Below are 24,683 nucleotides of genomic sequence, written 5' to 3' on the forward strand. Positions count from 1 at the left end.
TGTGTCAGCATGTGATCGTGAACATGTTTTCTTTCTTTTTTTTTCACGTCGAACTGAAGTGAATTGAACAGCAGAAGCTGGGTCACTTTTTAACCCTTGTCACTGCTGAGAAAGAGGTACATTTTCACAGGACTAAATGTAATGTTAAAAATATTAATGTAATCACTGGGCTTTCCTACTTCAATCAGATAGCTAGCTAGCTAGATAAAAAATAAAAGTCACCTATACACAGACACAGCCTAAATTCCACTCAGTAGAGAAACACTACCGCCCTATGTCCTATGCCCCCCCCAACCCCCCCGAGGCAGACTGCATGAAAGAATAGGTTTTCAATGATAAATTCCCTCAGTAGTTTTCCCGAAGCAACAATCTGTGCACTGAGCACAGCTGAGGTTGAGAGTGAGATGTACTGAAGTTGACCCGGCTGCATGTCGGTGACGACCTTTTCCATTGGAAGAGATTTTCAAGTCCACTTGCGCAAATGTGGATCAGCTTGTGCAACTTGATGTGTCAGTAAATTGAAATTACTACTGTAGAAGCACTCTATCGCTATGGGCTCTGCACCAGTTTAACCTGTAGCCATAACAGTTGATGTGGAAATGTTTGTGGACTCCAGCTGTATCAACTTGATGATGCTAAAACGTCCAAATTAAAGCACCACATCCAGGTTTGTGTCCAGTGTTAATCTCTTATGAACAATTAATCAATGAATGCATTGTAAATTATTCAATGTTCATAAACAATTCTTATTTTGCTCGATCAGCATATAGTTGGTTTTCGGTGGAAAGGTAATTTTGTAATAATTAAAAAGAAACATAACTTCAGTTCCACTTTTTTTTTTAAAAAAATTTAAAAATCACACATTTTCACGATTTGAGTGCACTATCGCGCTATTTTCGGGAGGTTCCAGCCACAGTGAATGTTATTGTGGCCACGCGAGCTTGTAACAAGATAACATTCTTCGGGCGTAATCTTTATTTAACATTATATTAGTGGGGGCGAGGAGTTGTTTTCTGTTTATATTTGGACTCAGATTGTGTCAAATGGTGACAAACGCACCACGTTCGCACCATCGCAGGAGTTGGGAATTTAACATTTCCGAGGTGTGTATGAACGCAGCATGACGCCGCCTGTAGTTGCTCATTACATTATCTGGCAACCGGAGTGGCAGCGGACGGAACAGAGGGGATCCCCGGGATTTTTTACACCGAAGCCAGCTCAATACTACCATCAAACATCTGAATTTCGCCGGGGGAACTCGGTCAAGCTCCTCCTAGACTCCGTAAGTTCCCGCATCTCGCTGTCCCGCCAACTCATCCGGCGTTTTTAATTTTCAATTAAATCGTGATGACGACGGGAAGTTTCTCTCGCCGATAGCTCGGCTAGCGTTAAGTTAAGCTAGCTAGCCTAGCCCGGTCTCGGCTAACGTGCAAGGTAACAGTTTGTGTGTCGCGGAGCTACACGCACACACCTACCGAGCACCAACTGCGAGGAAGAAACCGCCTCGAAAGTCGAGGCACATTTAAACAAACTCATCCGACAAAGTTGGATTTGGGATGCCGCGATAGTAAACTCTTATTCAAATTACTTTAATATACACCCAAATAAAGCCGACCATCGAAGCGTGGAAGGGAACCTGTCACTTTCTGTTTGTAATTAACGCCTGATTATTTCTGAATAAAATTATCGACGGTGTGTCTATGGTCGGCAAGTGTCCAGTGGCTTAGCATTAGCGGGCTAACTAGCTCGCTAGCTAGCCTTTTAACACTTAGCAGCTCGCCGAGAGGAGGTCGCTTTCATTGTCTGCCGTGTATCGCTATTTGAACGCGCACACACGTCCCAGCCAAACACCAGAATAAATGTCAATGTTACCCAAGACATACTCCCTGATGTTTGGCGACTTTTCTGGGGATGTTTCGAAACCACTTGATGGCCACAGTTGGCCCCTAGCTCGCGTTGTTAGCCACTGGTCGTGTAGCCGGACAGATGGACAGGTTGTTGTTGGCAAGCCAAGTTAACGTTAGCATGAGATAGCTCCTTGTTGTTGATGGGTTACATGGCAATGGGTTCGGAATTCTTTTGGCTAAAGTTTTTTCCCCCCTTCTCGACCACCAAAGTTTGGAAACATCACAAGCTGTGTTTTCACCGGCGATTGTTACTAAGCCGGCTGTTCTTAAGTGCGGATGCGTACGATTATGGGGGTTAGGAGCCATTGATCTCATAACTTTGTCAGATTAGCTCAACCGTGAAAAGCCTCTTTATGGAGGCGTAATGGTGGACGGCGGTGCCTCCGTCTGGGTGTGTTGTCTTTCCGTCCAGACCGGTTAATAGCCATCACTTTCGCCAGGCTGAGCCACGAACTAACCCATTTGGTTTGCCCCCCCCCTTTTTTGTAACATTTTCAATTAAATGATTTTTTTTTTTTTTTTAAATAAAAGATTTAGAATAAGTCTACAATGCACTCCTCCGCTTTCCTTTTGAAGTCAAACATTCAAAGGTGTTTGGACTCTCTAACATCATACATTGTTAGAGATGATTAACTAATGTAGGAAGGTTAATACGTTCATGTCCCTGTTAATTAATTCATTTATCAGTCTGGCAGTGCTTAGCATTAGATGAATATTTTAAGCAGCCTGTGGATCAGCTCAGCCAAGTCCTAAGCCTTTGGCCGGGTTGTTTATGTTGACAGTTGAGTGTTCACCTGCCCTCTGAAGGTTTTTTTTCGAGGTATATATCCCAACCTGTGTCTAAGCAAAGGGCTCTCCTTTGAGGACGTCCAGACAGTTGGCACCCTTGGCCAGTAATGGGGGACGCGCGTCACTTTGGATTTTACGATAGACCTTGGACTCGCCTCAGGAGGGGTGCCTCTTATGAAAAGCCTCCTGAGAGTGATGCAATCGGACAGGCATGGCCACGGATCCACTCTGGGACTCTGCCGCAATGGGGCGAAAACTTAAAAAATAAATAAATAAATAAATGTAAAATCCACTGTGGCCTGCTCCTCGTTTTTCTTTTCCGACGGGTTCTGCATTGCTTTGAGGGCCGCTGCCAAAGACCGGTTGTAAAGGAACCAACAGCATTTTTTTTCAATTTCAAATATAAGAACACTTGATATAAGAAATGCAGGTATGGTATTTAAAGCTACCATCTTAACTAATATGTTTGAATTGGCTGATTCACACATATTATACAATAATCAATTTTAAAACAAGTTTATTCTCTCCAGTAAGTTTTTCGTCCTTACTCTTAATAATGATGGTACAATCTCCGTTTCAGCTTACATGGCATCTTTTTGGTGGTTTCACCATACCATCAGTGTGAACATGACGCGCGCCACACAGAAAGTGGGACATGAGTGGGCTGCCTGGTGCTTTAATCTCAGGAATTAACCGCATCGTATTCTAAGATAAGTTTTGCTGAAGTCTTAGGTGCTGGGCGGTCAATCAGTGAGACGGAAGTAACAAACCGAGTGTAGTCTCCTACACTGTGAACCACTTCACTTTCCCAGCATTGTTGGAACTGACTCTGTGCTGGCTGGGGATTTAAGTATGAAGACACGGACAACCTCAGTTTGAGACCCTCAGCCTTTACATAGAAACCCTTTGGAATTATGAGTATTAAACACTCGTCCCTCTTATACGACTCCGTGAGAACGTCGAACTTCAGGTGATCACAGTCTTGAGCTCAGCAATATCGCTTTTGCCATGAACACCTGGAGGAGGGACAGGCAATGCAAGCCAAAGGAGGAAACTGGCCGAAAAACAGGCAGTCACACGTTCAAGAGGAGAAACGAGGACAGCGTGCAGTCAAGGAAGAGGCAGAGAGACAGGTGACGCCGCTGGCTCGACTTGTAGTTTATGTCCATAGATAACTTTGACTTGCCGGGGCTCGACAGTGTCGGGCTGTGTAACGATAGCGCAATGGCCATTCCTGATAAAGCGGGCATGACTGAGGCCCTGAAGTCAGCTGATTCCTCTCACTTTGGGGACAGAGCTCATCTTTTCCCAGGGCGTACAGAGCGGGGATGGAATATCAGAGATCAGAACGATACGGAGGCGCTCGCTCGCTCTCCAATCTGAGTTTTCTCGGTCGCCGCCGAACACCGTCCGACGCGGTCGCCTTTATTACCTGTTTTTAATGAGTTTGTAGATGCCAGTGTTTCCGCGTGCCGCCTAAAAGCGCCGGGACAGATAGCGGTAATCGTATTCCGCCGCGGAGTTCCGCCCAAAGGCCTTGGGCAGTGCTTGGAGAGAGGAATCCTTTAATGTTTGACTGTTTCTTGTTTACCCTGTTGGACTTCATATTGACTCAGGCACGTGTGTTAACAGTGTGACCAACTGTCTTAGGCAGTCGGCCGCAGCTTGCCTCCGCACAGACAAGGGCGTGTCGAGGGTTCGCGTCTCGGAGCGGCCGTGGCCATTTTGGACGGCGCCCGTGCGATCGGACCTGACGCGGCGCTTCGCAGGCCGCCGTCGGTGCTGCTCGGATCGGCTCGGAACGAGGCTCGACAATGAAAGCTGAGCCAGGGTTAAAGTCAGAGACAGACGTGACTGGCGGGTGACCCGGTGAAGGATCGGCACATTCCTGTATAACCTGTAGAACTGCGGCTGACCTGACCCGACTTTGAGCTGGAGTCCTTTAAAGTCTGGTACTGACTTTTACATCCTGGACTCCAATGGCACAGCCGCCCGCCTGCACGTGATAAATCATCTCAAACATCCTGCGGATCTCCACACGACAACATGTTTAGAAATGCGTTGGCTGCCTATCAGTGGAGGTCATGAAAGATTTGCAGAGCCGATTGTTGAATCCCACTTGTAATTAAAAAGTGGAGCAAGCAAAAGAAACAAAGGATGCGTTTTTTGTGAGTTGAGTGACAGGCTTGTAACAATAATGTGTCATTTGCCTGTAGTCAATTTTTGGATGTGTCACATTTATGAAATGTAGCCAGTGACACAAGAAGTAATTCTGCACTTCTTAACTACTGGAGCAGGATTCAGACTTTTAAAACCCCTGTTTCTGTAAGTCTGGGAATCTGGGAGTCGATTGTTTAGAGTCTTGGCACACCAACACAAATAAATCTATTTCATTTTTATGCACCGCAACCTCTATTACACTCCTGCTGTCTACACTGTCTGGCTGTTGCTCAGCTAAACTGATGCTCCATGGTTTCAACCTTGACTTGCATGTTTTTTTCTCTTTTTTTTTGGGGGGGGAGCATAACGCTGGTATTTCTCTGGTCGACTGGCCAGACTGGTTTTCTGCTGCACGCTGAATGCCTTTTAAATGGGAGGAAGTCGACCAGAGAAATTGGAAATTGTCCGTGGTTGCAACTGGAGAGACGCACAAAGGATTCGCCATTTTTGTGAAAACATGCCGCTTTGACCTTAAAATGCAGAAAATGTTGTCGTCAAACACGGGATTTAAACGCTGCAAGTCGAGTGTTTCCAAGTGCTCGACGGTACGGAGCGCCTCGTCTTTGTCCAATCGAAAAGAGGATTCGGAGCAGTGGTCAACCTTTGCCACTTGACGTCCCCCCGCCCCTCCACAGTGATAGCGAGCGACCGCGACGGACCCATCGAAGCAGCTCTGCCAGAATGGGCTAATTGCAGTCTGCGGAACGCACGCGTCCAAAGCAGTTCTTGTCACCCGGTGACGGAGGCAATGGTCTCTCCCATGTGTGTGGCCAGTGCTGACACGGCAGTTCTCAAACTCTTGCTTCAGCGAAACATTTAGTCTGGCAACTTGGATCCGTCCAGCATCGAGGCCGGTCCCTGCGCCTGAGAGGAGGGAAACTTCCCTGAGTCACCGAGGCTTCCAGTCCGTGCGTTTCAGCGCTGCGTGTGGTTTACGGCCGGACCAAAAAGTCCGAGCAGCGGTCCAGAGGGAAAAAAAACAACAACTGTTACAGACTTGTGCACTTTCTAGATGCCGAAGGGCATCCTACCCTGAGCATGCTGCTGCTCGCCATACATATCGCCGTACATGTCACATATATTCACATCTGTATCTGAAGAATGAGAACGGGCTAAAACGTTGCCGTCAACTATCGAAAGATTGATTGAATTTCTCATTTCTCTGATTTTCATTCATTTCCCCGAACTTCCTTCATGCTTCACCTTTCACCTGTTAAGCCCGTTTCACTCTCCAAGACTAGTTCCACTTTCTGTTCTGCGGCTACGTTCACACCAGTGTCACTCTGCGAAAACCATGTCGATTTTCATTTTGACACCCCCACCCACCCATGCAGCCGACAGTTCAGCTACAGTAGTCAACCGTGACTTTTGCCATGGCGGCGTCTGCTGGCGCAGCCTCCGCTCGGCCGGCCCGTTCCCCGCCGGCCCGGCCCCGGCGTGAGCACAGCTGCGTGACACGGTGTCACACAATGGCTCCTGTTGTGTAAATTATGCGAGACCCCCACATTCGTCCGCCCGGGTCGCAGCGGCGCCTGCCGTGAAAAGCGGCTCGGCGCGACTGGAAGAGCTCCGGTGATTCGATCTGAAAAGTTTGACTGACTCGGCTCCTCGCTGTCTCCGCTCTGCCTCCGAGTTCTCTCGAAGCCTCACGACGCTGCTTTGTCTGCGACTCCCGTCACTTCCTGCCACCGTCCACTTCTGAGAAATGTAACGTGATAGCAGTTTGCGTGTCCCCGGCCCTCCACTCTTCATGTGTGTGGGTTCCAGCTTCTGTTTTTTTTTGTTTTTGTTTTTTGTTTTTTTTTCGCAGGATCCACTCGAAAGCAGTTTGGCCCAAAGCGGGAGATTGTCCCTGCTGAGGGGGATTTTCAGCAACGTGTAGCGGCCGCCGTGGGGCGCACGCAGTAAACATTTGTGGCTTTATAAATATGTGCGGTGGCTTTGCGGAGCGAGCCGCCATGTCTTGTGATTTCACGCACTGTAAAGGTTTAACGACTCGCGCTCCTGCAATTTTTATGCGTCAGGCGTCCTGTTTGCACGCGGGTGCCCGTCGACGCCGCGCCGGTGTGCAAATTTCTCGTGCTTGTTGGCTCCCCGAGTGCGAGTACGCGTTTGGAGCCGGCCGCGCTTTAATTGATATCCTTGCGTGCATCATGATGTCATGTGTTTCTCTGGTCGGCCTCCTCAGCCCGGCTGCCGTCGTCCTCGGGAGAATTCAGGTGGGGACGTGCACAGACATATGTAACAGTGTGTGTGTGTGCTTGTGTGCGTGCGTGCGTGTGTGTTGCTCTGGCTCCCTCTTGCCCACTCGGGCACACACACACACACACACACACACACACACACACACACACACACACACACACTGGCTGAGACGGTCTGGCAGATTCAGGGTTAAAGGCTTCCATTTTGTTAGGTAACACCCTAATGGTCTGATCTGTCAGTGGCGTTAAAATGGCAGGGGCTTAACCCTTGGCGATCGGGACACGAGCGCGCTCACGCTCTGGGCTGGCCGAGCCTCCCGCAGAACCGGGAGGAGGAGGGGGAGGGGGAGGAAGAGGAGGAGGAAGAGGAGGTGTTACACGAGGCAGGGAGGGGTTGAAGGAAGGACCAACAAAAAAAAAAAAAGTGAGGGAGGGAGGGAGGAAGAAGAAGAAGACAAGGACGCATGTTTTTCACTTGGGCACAGTTTAGATCACGGCCTGGCTAAACCACACATGCCTCCCCCCTCCCCCTCCCCTTCTTCCTCCCCGCCTCCCCCGAGCATGGCACCACCTCAGCCGGAGCCCATCCCCCCACGCGCTGGCTGGTTAACAAAGATTAGGTGAGGTAGCCGATCAACAATGGAGGAGCTCAACTTTGATGAGGACACAATCAGGAAGTGGGTGGAGCCTCATCTCCCTTTTTCCCCCTTTTTTTTTACGACGACGACGACGACGAGACGCAGGGGGTGGGGCCTGGGGGTTTGGGGGTGGGGGGTCTTTAGGCGGGCACCAGCAATCTCCACTGATTCGCCTTTGATTTGATTGGAATGCGTCGTTTGCAGTCCTGTCCGACCCCCAGGACTCGGTTAGAAAGCGCTTTCTTTTTTTTTTCTTTTTTGTCTTCTTCCAACATGGCTGGTAATGTGCTTTCTGGCCGAGTCCAGTCCCAGTGGGGGAATCGTTACAGCGTTAGAGATGAGTGTCTAGGATGGGATGGCGAGGCGGCGGCGTGCGGCGCGGCGGCCATCGATCCGCTTCCTCCGAACCGGCGGACGCGCAAACAGGAGGCTGAAACCCGCGGTGTCGCCTCAGGTCACCGGACCTCTGCTCGCTTTTAATCAAGCGCGCCTTCCCCGTCCCCGCCACAATCCACTCGGGGAGATTTTATTTCCCCGCCGTGTTTATAATCGAAGATTTATCTTGTGCCTCGTTGGTGTGCTCAGATTTATTTGAAGGAGTTTCTTTAACAAAATATATACGAATATCAAATATGGTTGAGACGGATTTCAAAAGGCTTGTCCTGCCTTCCCTCGTCTGCCTTATTTTTCTGCTGGTAGAGCTCCGTCGCCCCCGGGCCTTATTATGAGGCAAAGAGGAGGGACATGCCTCTGCTCCTCCATGTTCTCCAGAGAGCAGCGGACGCAGATAACTAATCACTGGCTCTCCTCCTCCTCCGCTCATTATGTAGCAGGCAGCACTTTGCGTTTGATAAGGATATTTTGTTGACGTCTGCACATTTCGGAGCCTAAAAGCATTAGTCATCAATATCGCGCTCGTAGCAATAGGTTGTGCGAGAGTGTGAGCAAAAATGTCGCATTAACGAGGTCTGATTACGGCTGAAAAGCGCCGCCGGTTTGGAGGAATGAAAGAACTGCTGCCGGTCACACTTGTGTATGTAAACCCCCAGTACTTATTTCATATAATGATTCAAACTCCAGGGTGGGGGGAGGCGGTGGGGGGCGCTGGCATTGTGACTTCCTGGATAGAGAGCCTTCGGTTGGAATGAGATGTTCACATAAAACTCGGCAGAAGAGCAAAACCGGGCCATAAAGCGGGTTTGTTGCAGCGTTCTTCTGGCACCGGCGTGGGCGTGTGTGAAAAGATCATTTACGGAGCTTTTTGTTTTCTAAATGAGTCAGCATTTATAAATTCCTGTAACCTGAACCAGGCCTCCAGATTACATGGGCCACGTGTGCCGTAAATCATAGAGCCGTCATGTGACATGGCTCACCGGCTCCACAGATATGGACACTGGACCCGATGCTGGTCCCTGGCTGTGGGTAATAACGGGCCGCCGTGGCCCTCGAACCCCGGGGTTGCTTCGGCTTCTGGGAGGGTGATTGGTTTCTTCCAGACGTTACTGGATGGATTTTCTGATGGACTCGTTGGACTGGTTTGAGAGAGTGCTCTGGTCGGTTTCATTTGGCGTTACAGCGCCGGATTGATGGAGGAACGTGGAGGAATGTCGCTCGCACTGAGCAGCTCGGGACCTTTTCTGTGATTGAGTACTCGGCCGTGAACGCAGGTAGTCAGTGTCCACCTTCAAACCAGAGCACTCGGGGGAAGGGTGAGGCAAAGTTTACCACGTCAAAGTGCTACATGACACACTTGGATGGAATGTTCTTAAAGTGTTTAATTCACATGTCAACCCCGAGTAAGAAAGAACCTGCTGGAAACGAGTGGAAAGAGAACTTTGAATGTGATGGGAAGCAACCCAAAGTTGGCCAATCAGATTTCTTTGTTGCCTTTTTAGTGAGTTGGTAACAACGCAGCACTTCCTATTGGTTCAACACCCTCAACCATGGATGTATTATAAGAACTGGATACCGGACTGGCAATATGGCGCCATGCCGATTTGTCCCAGTGGCCACTCGAGGTACTGCAGCAAAAAAAATCCAATGGGCCCAAAAAGCATTTTTCTCATAGACCTCAATACAAAAATAAAGGCCTTTAAAACAGCTCACAGGACGACAGTGACCTGAAACGCAATTCGCAGCAGATGTTTCTATTGTAGATTTTTCAATTATTGTCTTTTAGTCGTTGATAATGATAAAGGCCAGAAAAGAGTCGTACGTGCTGCTGTGTCTCAGCTCGTTCTGATTGGCTGCTTCCTGACGTGTCTGTAAGTGACTTTTCCACAATTGTTCCGATCGGCCAAATAGATCATGTGAGGCACGATGGGAAGTGACACTACTGCGCATGCTCTATGGGCCCATGAATGCCAAAGTCAAAAACGTTTTCTGCGTATGCGCTGGATGAGCAACTTCATTGAAATGGATGGGCCACCATCTTGGGCTCTGGGGGGCCTGCCCTCAGCCCTCAGCTGGGAGTCTACATGTAGAAACCCACATCAAGGCGGCTTGAAGGTTTATGAGCAAAATAAGCCATTCGTTTGGTGTTCAGTTCATGGAGATGATTCTCAAAGCCAGCTCTTTGTACTCAAACAACACCGATTAATTGCCCTGAAAAATCAAGATTGGATGGATCCAAATGGAACTGGGTGTACGGGAACTCAGATGGTTGCGTATTAGTTGCCTCGCAAGTTCAAGTGGGTCAAATGCTTTCCCCAATAAACGAGTCACTAGTTAACTTCTGACTGGTTCGACCTGTTTGAAGAAAAGTTTTATGTGCTTGATGAAAAAGGTTTATGGGTTTGATGATAATCTCGGTTATGATATTTGTAATCTCGTCAAACAAAATTTTGTTCATAGTTTTATAGAACCTGAGCTGTGCTGGATGTGGCTTCCATTAAAGCTGTGGTTCTCTGCAAAGGGCCTGGGCAGGCACAGCGAGAGGCAGCACCATTAACCAGTGTTTATTCCCATATCTGCCCCTTTGTAGTCCAGACGACAAAAGGCACGGCGAGATCGCCTTTGTTTGTCTGCCCTCTCTCTCTCGCTCCGTTACCTGGCATCGGTGCAACCAGCAAATAAATCATCGCATTGGTGACGGCACCCGTGTCCTCCGAGGACCGTGTCCTGCAGCACGTGTCTTCGGGCCCCTGAAACTAGCAACCACCACTGTCCTAACAACGTGCAGGTCTGACACTGCGGCGTCCCTCAGGGCTCCCAGTCTGTTTGGAGCTTACATGCTTCACCGCCGCACCGTTCCAGCCGCTGCAGCTGACGTTTCTGCAATCTTGCAGCGTGAATTCCTTTTTTTTTTTTTTTTTTTTTTACCCCAGCTCCCTTCTTCCAAAGGGCTGTGTGGGTACAGGATTGTGCAGAGACACACACACACCCACACGCAGGCTGTCATCTCTGGCAGATAAATAGCCTTTGTGTCCAGGGATGGTACACCAGAGCACATCTGTCCTCGCCGTGTAGCAGAGCAGGCTGCTGCACTCCCGGATCCACACACACACACACACACACATACACACACACACACACACACACACACACACACACACACACACACACACACTGATGTGGCTGTTTGCTGTTTGGCCATTGCGTAATTCTTGGATGATCTCGCCTGGTTAGTTGCATTGAAAATTGCCTCAGTCAATCATCTTGCAAACCATTTTATGACCATTTCATTAAGAACAGTTTTTTTTCTTCTTTAACTTAGCCAAGGCCTGCAGGATTCCCTCAGGTTTTGGGCAGCCAAAAATATTTCTTAGATCACTATTTGTTTTAGTACTTAGCTTGACATACATTATCACATTATCAGCATTACAAATTTTCCATAAACTGTTCTAAAATGATTAAATTGTGTTTACTTAGACATTTTAGGTCTGTATTCCAGTAGTTTCCATGTTTTGTTCCAAAAGTCACCTGTTTTTTTTAAGCTAATCTGCATAGACTATGCAAACATAATAGGATTAATATTTTAGACATTCAAATGTTTTTTTCCCCCTGTTGATTGTTGTTTCGTTTCCTCACAATTTAATAATAAACGATTGCCAAACAACAGAACCGTTCCAGTTCAAGCATCACATACTTCCTGCACGCTCGCTCACATTCCTCTCAGACTGAAAAATGCATCGCAAAGCATCAAGTCTCAATCAAAGGCAGCATTTTGCAGCCATTTCTTGGGGTCATTGTCTGAATCTCACACTGGCCCAATTGTTTCCATAAGCAGCAGATGGTCCCTTTGACAATTGCTCGAGATTCTTGATTTGTATTTTTATTCAGATGATTCCTTTGCAGACATCTGCTCTGAAATTACGTTTTGACGTCTGATTGGTAGTTTTGGCCTTCTTACACTTGAGCCCATTTTTTTTTTTACTTTGTGTGTGTGCAGAGTGGCTCTAATACAGTGTGTCTTTGGGGCTGCTGTTGACTCTCGGCCGCCACAGTGATCTGCAGTTAGACCTCCACCCGCTGTTATCTTCTAGACGTGTTTTGGGTTGTCGGTAGACAATGTCATTTTTGACCCCCTATATTCTCCCCCAACCCCCCAACTCCCCCGCGCCCCCGGGGGTGAGTCGTCTGCGGCCTCCCCTCGTCCCTCCAGCCTTTATTTTCCTCCCCTCCCCTCTCCAGGGGTTAAACCTGTGCCTCCTCTTTGCCGCAGACCAGTTTGAACCAGTTTTCAGGGAAGCGCTGTTTGTCTCTCATGGAATGTTGAGACGGGGGTCATGTGGAATTGTGATGATGTCATGTTGGATGAGGAAGACCTTCAGTCAGCTCTCTGAATTAGAAACACTTGACCATCTACAGTGTTCGTTTTGTGCCCTTAGATTCAGTATCAGTCATCCATTTATCGGCTCGTCGTGTCTTTATAGACATCCAGGGCTTTTTTCTTTTTTTAAATAAAGAAAACACTTTTAAAACTTCCCTGGGCTGCTAATAAGTATATGCAGTAGTTGTATTGCTGAAACTCACAAATGTGCTGCATCCTTTTCTTGTGTTTGTTCTCCCGACTTCTCCATCAAAGACCCTCTTCTCCTGTCAATCAAGCGGTCCAAGCAGGCAGCGACTGTCACTTGCTAGCGCAAGCAAACATTGCGTTGTACGGCCACATCGACTATCAGAGGCGCTCTCCATGACCGTCCTTTTCATTTTTCGAAATCTCGGTCGGGTTATTGTGTTGAGGACGGAGCCTTAACTGTTGCTCCTCTCCCATGTCCCTCGCCAGGGTGAGAGCAGCCATGTCAGAGGAGGCGGTGCGTCAAACCCGCAGCCAGAAGCGGGCTCTGGAGAGAGACCACACCCCTCAGGTCGGCTCGCCGGGCGACGGCGACAGCAAACGGATGAAGCTGGAAAAGGGCGACGACGCTCCCGCCCCCGCCCCCGCCGACGGAGCCCCTCTGGCCCCGGTCGGACATGGAGCCGAGGGCGTCAAGCTAAAGAGCGAGCACGCCGCCAAGGTAGCAGCCAGCATCCTGAAGTCCGGGGAGGTGAAGGCCACCATCAAAGTGGAGCTGCAAACGGGAGACGAGCCAGTCGACATGAGCACATCCAAAAGGTCAGAGATGGATTTAAAAGAACACACAAAAAAAACTTCTGTGTGACGACATGATGCAGCTTGGGTTCTAATAAGTTGTGATTTTATCTAAAGGATTTCTCATGTGGATCAGTATCTTCTGACGAACTTGCGCACTAATGGATAACAAGCGGCCCATCACAGGCTCGTTGTTTTTGTTTGTATTTGTGCTTGGTGACAGTGTTTTGCACCACTCAGCCTCAGTCAGATCTTCACATGTATTCCAGAAACGCTCCTTAGAGCAGGCGTGGGCAAACCTTTTGACTGGTGGGGCCACAGTGAGATCTACAATTTGACAGAGGGGCCAGAGCAGCAGCAGATGGATGGAGTGGTTTGGGATATGTAGAAAACAAAAATGAACATAAGCGTTAGAAAAAAATATGTTTGAAACCCTGCAGTATTTAGCTCGTTATTGAAATGACTCTTACAACACTGAAAAATGAATGAAATACAGCCGTTTACTTTCTATTTGGATAGTTTCTCCATGTTCGGCGGGCCAGATTTAAAAAATTCAACAGGCCGCAAATGGCCCCCGGGCCGTAGTTTGCCCAAACCTGCTTTCGAGGGTGACGTAAACCTTCCCAGCTAGAAAATATTTTTCTGGAATTGTTCTTGTCGATGCAGAGGAACGTTGTGCCCTGCATTGGGTCCGGTTATTACCCGACCTCAGGCATTCAACATCATAAGCACCCAGTGTTGTATCGTTGTTGCTGCGCTACCAGTGAGGTTTCCTCCAACTCCCCCCAGCATTTGGTTGATGCTATGGGCAGCAGTTGGTGGAAAATTGTGTCAGACGCATTATCTGAATGTGTTGACTGGAGTCATCGGCTGTCTGTTCAGTTGAATGTAAAGACAGAAATTGTGGGACGATGGCCGGTTGTGTCTGCACTTCCTCCAAACGCCGCCCAACTGGTTGACGAGACGCACACAGCTGCAAGACGTGCACGCTGGTGTCACTGTGGTTAGTCTGTTAAGGCTAATTAAAGAATAAACCCCTCAGCTTAAAACCGTACCCGCTATTCCTGTACGCCGAGCTAAAAACACATCCATCCACTCCAACCCCTCGCAGAGCTCCCGCACGAACACGACGCCTGAAAGTTTGCAGAAAAGTGGGTTTTTTTTGTTGCTTTGCTTCTGTGTCTGGATGATGTGGAGCATTGGATGAAGGGGAGGCGAGCAGTCAGCAGCAGGCTTGCTCTTCACTATTTATTTTTTTGAAAATTTACTTTGGATTTTTTTTTTAAATGTATTTATTTATTTTTAAACAGGAGAGCCTGGACGACCTGCATGCACACACACACGCACGCACGCATGGTCGGAGTTTTCACTCACAAGTGGTCTGACAGCAGCCGTGCAGGAAGTCGCTGCGCGGTTTGCCGACGGCCTGCCTGCCCCCATTTTGAAAAAAAGTTTTTGAGGCTCCCGAGGCCTCGGCTCCATTTTCTCCCGCGGCTGCTGCAGCAGCGGCAGCAGCGGCACCTGAACTCTGCCTCGCACTTCTCACAAAATGAAGGCTACGTGTCACAAACTGGTTCCAACTGGCCGTTACCATGGTTTCCACATTGGAACGAGCAATTGGAGGAAGGAGGGGCTGGTGGGTGTGTCACATGACCACACAGAGAAATGCCTGATGTCATGTGACGTGTTTGGTAGAGCAATAAAAAGGAAAAAAAAGAGACTCTCGCGCACACAGCATGACGTAATGGTCGCAGAAGTGGCGCAGAGATGCTGTTAGTCCGGCTCCGGTGTCGGCGTCTCACCAGGGGTCACCCCGGGTCACCGGTTCACCCTCAGAGCCGGTTTGGACCTTTCCCTGTGTTTGGGGAAAAAAAGACATTACGATTCGTCCTTGGGATGAAAGGCGCTCCATCGTCTGCCCTCCATAATGATGCCTTCACTTGCGAAGCCAAAAAAAAAAAGAGGGACAAAACTCAAAACATGTTTTGTGTGCGGTGAGCAAAACGTCAATATTTGCGCGCATTCTTCAGACCCGTCGCCTCTGATCGCTCGTACAGCTCTGAGAGCCGGACGGTCCCGCTGCACCCGATCCCCAACCCCTCCCTCGCAGTCTCCCTACTGATTCAGCAGCCCGTCTGCCAGGTCAGTGCGAATCCACCATCAGAGACACCGAGACATGCGGTTAAAAAGTGCACATTACATAACCCAAGCCGCTGCCGCTGCTGTTGTGTTGTGATGCTTGTGTAAGCTGGTCTTAATAAAGTCGCGGCAGCAGCGGCGGCGGCAGCAGCAGCCGCCGCCATGACAAGCCCGGCCTCGTCATTTCGACCCGCCAGCTGACTCATTCAGGGAGAACCAGGTCGCAGTCGGCCGCTTGCGAAGGCAGCCGAGCCGAGTGTAATGCAACTTGTGCTGGGGCATAATAACACACACACACACACACACACACACGGAAAGGCTGTTGCCACATAACCAGGATGGGGATGTGTGTGTGTGGGGTTTTGCAGATCAGCTTGGTGTAAACGGCAGGAGGGACAGACCCGACTTGTTTTCCACGAGCCTTCAAGTCCGACGTTGTCGCAGGACTTTGCGCGACGCCTGTTCAAAACTCCTGGGCCACAACAACAACAACAACAACAACAACAACAACAACGTTGAAACGTTGAACTGGCTGAATGTCGAGTGCAACTGCGTAATCGCCAATTTCCCACACCGAGTGTTGGGATTTTAAAAAAAGGGTTTTATCTCCTTGTCTGAACGAATCGTAAACCAGGCCTCTGTCGTCGATCGTCAGGTTCGCGGCCTGGCTGAGTGCTGCGGCCTCGCCGCGCTCGGCTCTCCGAGGTGGAACTCGTCCCCTGTTGCAGGAAGTAGCAGAGCAAGAAAGACTTTGAGAAGGAAGGCGATCGGCTGGCCCGCCTCTAAACAGTCTTCCGAGTTCAGAGCGAAGTTTATGTACCGCTGACCCGCCTGAACCGAGCTCGGCAAAAAACGGTTTGCCAGACGTTTGAGGAGGTGGCAGAAGAAACAGTCGGACGTGTGACACGAGTAGGGAAACAAAAAGAAAAAAAGAAGTGTGAAGATCTGGGCCGGAGAGACAGAGAGAGACGAACAAGTGAGGAGGGTGGGGGGAAGGGCGCGCAAAGTAGTGACTGAGTGATTGACTGAATAAGAGAGCGAGCGAGCCAGGGCGAGAGAGAGAGAGAGTACACAATAGGTTGGCTCCTGGCCATGTATTCCCCTCCCCCCTCGCTGTCACCCTCTCCAGTGTGTGTCTGCGGCGGACCTCTGCGCCGCTCGGCTTTGACTCGGGTGTCGGCAGCTGGGTGGGAGGGGAGACGTGAGGCCCAGGCTGCGTCGCTGCCGCTAGGCCACAGGGCCCTGCCACGGAGGTAGAGGAGCGGAGGGGAGGGGAGGGGCGAGGCCCCGGCCGGGTGCTCGGCTGCGGCCTGAGCTCCAACGACAACAACGACGGGAAAAAAAACAAAAAAGAAGAGAAAACCCCTCAGTGGCGCTCGGCTCAGTGGCGCTTTGAGAAAAATTACATAACGGGAGAGAGAAGTGCGTGTCTGAGGCCCCCCCAAAAAAACATCAAGCTCTCACCTTGCCGCCGTGGACACTACCGCCCCCCCCCCCACCCCCCAGGTTCTGCTGCTGCCTCCCACACGCAAAACGCGTTCCTGCTCTCTCTGCGTCCTCGCCACCAGTCGCCTCCTTTTTTTCCCTTTGATCTCAAATCAAATGCATTTTCACTTTATTTTACTCCCCCCCCACCCCCTTGAAAAAGCGGAAGGCTTCGAGTTTGACCGCCGTCTCTCTGCCGTGAGGGGCGGCGGCGGCAGCGAGGAGGGAAGCGCTGGCTCGCTGGCCAGACGTTACCTCTGGTGAGATAATGTGCTGGAGCTGCCTTCCTCCTCTTCCTCCTCCTCCGCCGCCATTACTGCATTATTGATCTCTGGCTTGTTCTTGTGTGTCCCAGCGCACGCTGGCGGTGCCAAGGGGGCGCCGCTCCGTAAGACAATGGTGTCCTGCCCTCTGCTGGACGTGAAGCCGAACTGCACGGGAGGTGAAAGTCGAGCGTTGAACCCGGTTTTAAAAGAATTGTTCTCGTGTGTGTCGTCATCTCGCAGCAGTGCCGTGAAGAAAGAGAAGCAGCCGCCGTCACCGGACGACGTGATCGTGCTGTCGGACAATGAGCCCTCCAGTCCACTGATGAACGGCCACTGCTTCACCAAGACGGACACGGACAAGCTGATGGTAGGAGCGACGCGTTGAGAAAAAAAGACTGTCAGGTCTGGTGGAAAACGATCGAGGCGAGGTCGTTGACTCTGGTTGTTTTTTTGCTTCTGGTCGCGCGTGCAGAAGAGTTCCCCCGAGGAGCGGGAGCGCATCATCAAGCAGCTGAAGGAGGAGCTGCGGCTGCAGGAGGCCAAGCTGGTGCTGCTGAAGAAGCTCCGGCAGAGCCAGATTCAGAAGGAGAGCACCATGCAGAAGGTGCAGACGCTTCGCCCGCTTCTTCAAAGTCGTTGTTTGTCTTGATATGTTGCTCGTAACTTTTTTTTAATCTCACATTCCTTCGCTGCCCTCTCCCAGACCGCTGGCTCTGTAGCAACTCCCCCTCCGCTGGTGAGAGGCAGCATCACATCAAGCAAAGGAGCCCTCCAGGTAATCGCGTCTGTTTCACACAACAACAGCCTGCCTCCACTGCTACTGTGTAATTAAAGTTGATTTATGACTGGCGGGGGGGAGAAAAAAAACAACTAGCGATTGCCGCGACGCCCAGCGCTGATGGCTTTCGCTCCTTGTGATGTTCGCAGATACCAGGTCGAAGCTCAGGCACAGTGATCCCGCCCCCCCTGGTGCGAGGCGGCCAGCACATTGCGTCCAAACACAACTCTCAGATTGTCATGCCGCCGCTGGTCCGAGGAGCTCAGGTGAGAGTCAACAACCAGGAAGAACAAAAGCTTCATCAAATTATCTCATTTTAAACTTCAGGCTTTTAATTGGCATTTAAAACATTCACTTTTCAGTGCACATTAAAAATGAAATTCCAATGCAAGCGACCGCACAAACAGACATTGACAGATCTGCTGAAGAAATCAAAAGTAATTTGTAGCCTATGTACAAGAATACATGTGGGTATAAATATGCTTAAAAGAGCAGTAAAGTGCAACAGGAGCATTTAAAGTACAAATGGAATGACGGTGTACATAGCACAGGTAATATGTATGGATTAAACAGATGACATCACTTTCACCACCCTCTAAAGACCTGACGTTAACTTTACCCCCCCCCCGGCAGCCCATCACGATGACGGCCCAGCAGATCGCCAGCCTCCGCCAGCAGCAGCAGCACAGCGGCTCGGGGCCTCCCCCGCTCCTGCTGGCCCCCAGGGCGTCGGTGCCCAACGTCCAGGCCCAGGGCCAGAGGATCATCCAGCAGGGCCTCATCCGGGTGGCTAACGTGGCCAACAGCAACGTCATGGTCAACATCCCTCAGGTGAGCGCGAACTCAGCCTGGCCCGACTGCCCGCATAGAATAGAATAGAAAAAAATGCCTTCATTTATCGAACATTGGGGAAATTTGCAAGGAGGATTTGGAGCTTTAGCGTCATGTAGGGCTGTGCAATTAAATTGAAATTGGATTTATTAGTGAAGACGATGTTAAAAGCAATCTTAAAATCGATTTCCCTCTCATATGCTTCCGGGCTGTGCGCCTCAATTATATATACTACTATCTACATATATATATATATATATACTATTTTATTTGTGTATGTGAAAGTTTTGCACACATTCATCGTTGTTCAAGATGATAGAAAAACCGTTAATTTTTTAAAGAGTTTGGTGAAAGACAGTTAAGGTTGTCACTTCATCCACAGGGGGATTCATTTTTGTTTGGTTCTTAGGTTTTCAATTTATTCCCAAAAAAAGGAACTTATGAAGAACCTGTTCATTTTCAAGTGAAGTTTAATGAAAGTGAGATTTTCACTTCATTAATCCCAAGGGATCCATTTATGTATGAAGACTGTAAATGTTGTCACTTTACTGAACTCAAGGAGGATTTACAGTATCTTTCAGTTGCACTTCATCCCCAATAGGGAAATATGTTTGCTGTTTTTCTTTAAAAAAGATCAAATATTGGAAATAATTTATTCCATTGTCTTCAGACTTTAGTTTTACCAGAAAATTGAAATCGAAAATCGACTTTTCAGAGAAAAAAAAAAATCTGGATTTTATTTTTGTCCAAAATCACCATGGCTTCCAACAAACTGTTTCTGAAGTGCTCTGGTCTCTGCGGTGCCTGTGTCCAGGCTTCCCCCACCAGCCAGAAGGGCTCGTCGGTGTCGCCCAACTCCAACATCAACGACTCCCCGGCCAGCCGGCAGGCCGCCGCCAAGCTCGCCCTGCGCAAGCAGCTGGAGAAGACGCTGCTGGAGATCCCACCGCCGAAGCCCCCCGCCCCCGAGTTCAACTTCCTGCCCTCGGCTGCCAACAACGAGTTCATCTACCTGCTGGGCCTGGAGGAGGTGGTGCAGAAGCTGCTGGAGATGCATGGCAGGGGTGCGGAGACCTTAATACTCAATACTCTGACATGCTAGTGTCTTATTATTACAAATTTTTAGGGATGGGAATCGCGAGGTACCTTTCGATTCCGATTCAGAGGGCTACGATGCAATTAATCACGATTAATCGAGAATCGCGATTTATCACGGGTCATATGTCTCGTCTCATTGGTTTGGATCTGCGTGCTTGTATGTGCGTCACCTTAAACGGTCTGGTACGATGCTGCAGTGCAGTCACACGAGTCCCAGTCTCATTAAAAAAAACAAAAAAAAAAAAAACTTGTCGATTCGTAATTGGCAATGTCATAATTGCAATAAATCTGAGAATCTATTTCCCCCCCCCATCCCTACTAATTCCTACCTTTGTCGCCCCTCTCCTCTCTCCTCCCCCTCCCGCAGGTAACCTGGGCCCGGCCGCCGGCATGGCCAGCGCCATCCCCAAAGAGCCGTACACCTGCGGCCAGTGCAAGACGGACTTCACCTCCCGCTGGAGGAAGGAGAAGGCCGGCAGCGTCCTGTGCGACCAGTGCATGTCCTCCAATCAGAAGAAGGCCCTGAAGGCCGAGCACACCAACCGGCTGAAGGCGGCCTTCGTCAAGGCACTCCAACAGGAGCAGGAGATCGAGCAGCGCATCCTGCAGCAGGCAGCGGCAGCGGCGGCGGCCTCCTCCTCCTCCTCTTCCTCCTCCCCCTCCCTGTCCAAAAGCACCTCCTCGCTGTCCAAGAGCGAGATGCTGGTGTCCCAGCAGTACAAGCAGGTCAGGGCTGCAATGCAACACAAACCCGTGTCTGCCCACCACTCCACCATCAAGCAGGTGAGCGTTTCTGCAGACGACCTAAAAAAACAATAAAAATAAAAAAAGAAGCCCTGCAGGGTGATTAACGACCCGAGAGCCGCGCCTCAACTTCTGCGTCCCTGCTTTCAGAGTCAGCTGTCGCACAGCCTCCAGTCCGCCATGGGCACCCTGGACATGGCCCACTCGTTCACCTCCTCCCAGCTGCAGAACGCCGTGACGGCGGCGGCTCTGGGCAGCAGGCAAGGCAAGCACGCCGCGGCGCGTCTGCTGCAGCAGCAGGGGGCAAAGGTCGGCGGCCGAATCAGCACCGGCAGCGGCAGTAACCAGGGCAACGTGACCACCTGGAGGAAGCAGGGCGGCAGCAACGCAGGTAGGCACTGACGGTGCTTTACACTCTCTGCTCCTCTCAGGGTGGGGAGTTAAATCTTGATGGTGGTTTCTGTCTTTCTATGGCTACGTTCAGACTGCAGGCGAATCTGATTCAAATCGGATTCCTTCGTCAAATCCAAATTTTACCTTTCCATCTAATTGCATATCCACTTGTACCTTCAAGTGCCAGTCTCTCAAAGTGTCTTGGGGGCTGTCCTACAGCCAAGTCTGACCCCCCCGATGCTTTATCTCCCGGCAGGTGTGACCATGGCCTACGTCAACCCCAGCCTGACCGCCCACAAGACCTCCTCCGCCGTGGAGCGTCAGCGGGAGTACCTGCTGGACATGATTCCCTCCCGTTCCATTTCCCAAACAGCCAACACATGGAAATAATGCAACCCCCGCTGACGTCATAGCTATAATTCCCTCTAGTCCCTGTAACGACAGCCGCTCTCACAATTATGCTAATGCATCGCGAGGACTTGTCCTCCGCCAGTGCAGGTGGGGATGGGTGGGGTGAGGGGTGGGTGGGTGTTGGGTTGGGGGGGCAAGTCTTTTATTTTGTTGGACACTCTGTGAGAGCGGCGTAGGGAGGGGGTGACGGTCCTGCCTTTCCTTCTCAGATATTTCTGCTCACATCCACTTGGTCTCGATTCCTTGGCTCACACCGGAGTCGCACTGCTTTGGTTTCTGGAACAAGAGGAATATACAGAAAATTTAGTCTTTCTTCTTTTTGAGGGTTTTTTTCTTTGAGCGTGTACAATTTTTTTCCCCCCCTCCTTTTTTGCCTCCTCGCCCCCTCTGTGTACATTAGTTCGACCTCTTGGAAGGAAAAACCACAACAACATCCCCCCTCCGCCCCAGGCCTCTCTTTGCTCCCCCCCCCCCACCACGAAGAAGGCACGGGGGCAAAATCAATAATCACTATAGTACACAATAAAATACTCGCCTTACGTCCAACCCCTGTCCAGTCTGAGCCAATCGACTGTGGCCCTCGTGGCAGCGGCTGAACTGAGCAGAACTGAGAGCTGGTCGCGGGGACTCGCAGGGAGCCACCCTCCACGTAATAAGAACTGCTTCAGCTTTCCAAAAAAACAAAAAAAACAAAAAAAAAACCAAGAGAAAATGAATAAAAAGAAAAGGACTGTAAAAATATCTTTTCTATCTGCGCACGGGCCGCCTCCTCTCTCACAGCGTGTATAGCGGAGAGGTGGGCGGACGTGCGTCGGATTATTTTGTATGGCTGAATGTTAGAATTTTGTCTTCTTTCCCCCCCTGCCCCCTTTTCTTCTATAAGTCATATACTGTGTTTGGATTATTGTGCGCCCCGATGCTTTGGAAGTGGCCTCGGCCAATTGTTACTGTTGAGGTGGTTTTACATCTACTGGGTTCCATCTTGTGGCAAACTTTTAAACATACTTTCTTGTCCTTTTTTTTTTTTTTTCCAAGACGAAGAGGAAGAACAGGAGGGTTTGTTGACTCATGTAAAGAGAAGGAATGAGTGTTTGGAGGATTATTCTTATTGAATATTGTAACAAAAAAGATAAAAACAATAAAAATCAACAAAAAAAAAACTTCCAAAGAACTAGTGGAGCCCAAATGGAATCCCTTCTGCTAGAAGGTTTCTAGTTTATTCGAACCCTCTCTATAAACATGGATTCATGCGAAACTGAGGGGGTGTAAGGAATGTCGAAATGTTTTGACACAATTTTTTTTTTTTTTTTTTTTGCTTTTAGTCATAGGTTGTGGTGCATTATTTCTCTTCTCTAGACAAACTGTCTCTGGGTTTATTTATAGGGTCATGTTAGTGATGATATATGCTTAATGCCCCAGGTTTGAATGGATTGCCACTGATTTCTTTCCTCCTGTTCTGTCCAGTGACCGATCAGAAAGAAGCTGGATGGCTTTCAGAATGCAGAATGTAGTAGTTATGCAAGGAACCCCCCCCCCCCCCCCATAAAACCAGACCTTTTATCCCCAACACATGATCACATGATCCTCTTTACTCACCAACGTTGAGATGTGTGCTGTTCATGTCCGGTTCCTAAAATTGAGCAAACTATGCTTTTTCATGATTATCATTGTTATTATTATTTTTCTTTCAAATCAGGTTGCAGCAGCGCAGGATAAGCTAGCCAAGTCCATCATCTTCCACAGCCGAACGGCGGCATTGCCGTTTCTCACAGAGCTCCGTTCACTCGTGCTGTCGTGTGTTGTTTCCTGTCGCTGGGGGTGGTCCGGCCTGTTAGCCCGACCCCACACACACACACACACACACATAGGGCTTTAACAATGCCTCCTCTGTGCCCCTGTGTAAAATATGATCTGTTTGGTTGGCTTTAATAACAAAGTAACGGAAGTCATAAGGCATATTCTAAGATGTGGGAGATGCAAGTCAAATAGTCGAGGCTGGCAGCCCCGCCCCCCCTCCTCCCTCCCCCAACCTCCTTTAATATCCAGGATGTGTCCCAGTCGTAGTTCCAGCTGCAGTCCCTTTGCATTTGTCTCCTCTATCCAAAGTTCTCTCTTTCTCTGTCTGTCTGTCTGTCTGTCTCTCTCTCTCTCTCTCTCTCTCCCTCTGTCTCTCTCTCTGTCTCTGTCTCTGTCTCTGTCTCTCGCTCTCTCTGTCTCACTGATTATTGTCGGGTTGTGTGCTCGGAGGACGGCGCCCCGCGTTGGTCCACCACCCGGGCGCCAGCTGAAGTTTTTATCCCACTCTGTGGGCATTTTCATCACTGTACATTTGAGTTTTCTTTAAGGACAGTGCGACGGCACGTTTTGAAGGTAGTTCTACGAAGTACACACAAGAGTTTACTTTGAATCGCTCACCATGTTGTATTTTTCTGTTTCAGTTAGTAGCTTAAAAAATAAAGAAAAAAAAACTCTTCCAGGTTTTTTTTTTTTTTGGGATGTGTGCGTGCGTGTGCGTGTGTACATTCCTGAAAGGCAGAAGGTAGCAGAACGCGTCTCGTAGATGCAAAAAAAGTAAAAGTTAAAGTTAAAAACTAACAAAAGCGATGATGTCGGAACGAGTCCTCCACCACCACCACCACGTTGTGCCCTGCTCAGTGTTAACCCCGTGCTGTCCTGACTACTGCCTGCTGCTGTTGCTGTTTGACAACAATATCACCATTCCGTTTGTTTGGGCGGGGTTGTGTTGTACTCTGCTGAGTGCAGCGCAGCCCCAGTGGAAAAGAAAACAATGTATGAGAATTTGTTTGTTTCTATTTTTTTTTGTTTTGTTTGTTTTTGTTCTGTTTTGGATTTTTTTTCTGCTATATGAAATAATAATAAAACTAATTTTAACCCCTCATTTTGCTTGTCTTGTTTATTACAAGGTGAAGGATGTTTGCCACGGCCATTGGTATTGCGTTCTACTTTGCAATTGCCTTTGTTTGCGGTATACTTTGTCACCACAAGATGCCACTAAACCTCACATTTTGTTCCTTCTGAATATTTGCATCAATTGTGTGTGATGTACCAAAATTCAAAACATACTTGAGCTGCTGTAAATGTTTGCAAGTTCAAAATCCAAAACAAAATGAAAATCTTACTAATGCATTTTGTATTTCCCTTTAAAATACACAAATGCATGTTTTGCAAAGTACGAGTTCCAAATGCTGTTGAATATCAGCTATTTGTCATAAAGTTTTATTTTCCT

At 49.2% G+C, this 24,683-nt stretch overlaps 1 protein-coding gene across 3 annotated transcripts; it reads left to right on the plus strand.

The window, feature by feature from the left end:
• Nucleotides 1-1,124: 1,124 nt before the first annotated feature.
• gatad2ab (GATA zinc finger domain containing 2Ab) lies at nt 1,125-21,538 on the plus strand. 3 transcript variants are annotated; one of them, XM_076039607.1, is made up of 11 exons: nt 1,125-1,282; nt 12,986-13,315; nt 17,422-17,548; nt 17,654-17,785; nt 17,885-17,956; nt 18,109-18,225; nt 18,593-18,790; nt 19,605-19,854; nt 20,256-20,671; nt 20,783-21,023; nt 21,282-21,538. In XM_076039607.1, the coding sequence occupies exons 2-11, from the start codon at nt 12,999-13,001 to the stop codon at nt 21,413-21,415; spliced, it is 2,004 nt and encodes a 667-aa protein (XP_075895722.1). In that variant the 5' UTR covers nt 1,125-1,282; nt 12,986-12,998; the 3' UTR covers nt 21,416-21,538. The 3 variants fall into 3 exon arrangements, with proteins under 3 accessions (XP_075895722.1, XP_075895720.1, XP_075895719.1); XM_076039605.1 differs by lacking the exon at nt 1,125-1,282 and adding an exon at nt 3,459-3,829 and having other exon boundaries at nt 17,425-17,548; XM_076039604.1 differs by lacking the exon at nt 1,125-1,282 and adding an exon at nt 3,460-3,829.
• Nucleotides 21,539-24,683: the final 3,145 nt, after the last annotated feature.

Source organism: Nelusetta ayraudi, unplaced genomic scaffold (assembly GCF_046127955.1).
Source record: "Nelusetta ayraudi isolate G7.1 ecotype Tasmania unplaced genomic scaffold, CSIRO-AGI_Nayr_v1 ptg000059l, whole genome shotgun sequence".
In the NCBI taxonomy this organism is placed as follows: Eukaryota; Metazoa; Chordata; class Actinopteri; order Tetraodontiformes; family Monacanthidae; genus Nelusetta; species Nelusetta ayraudi.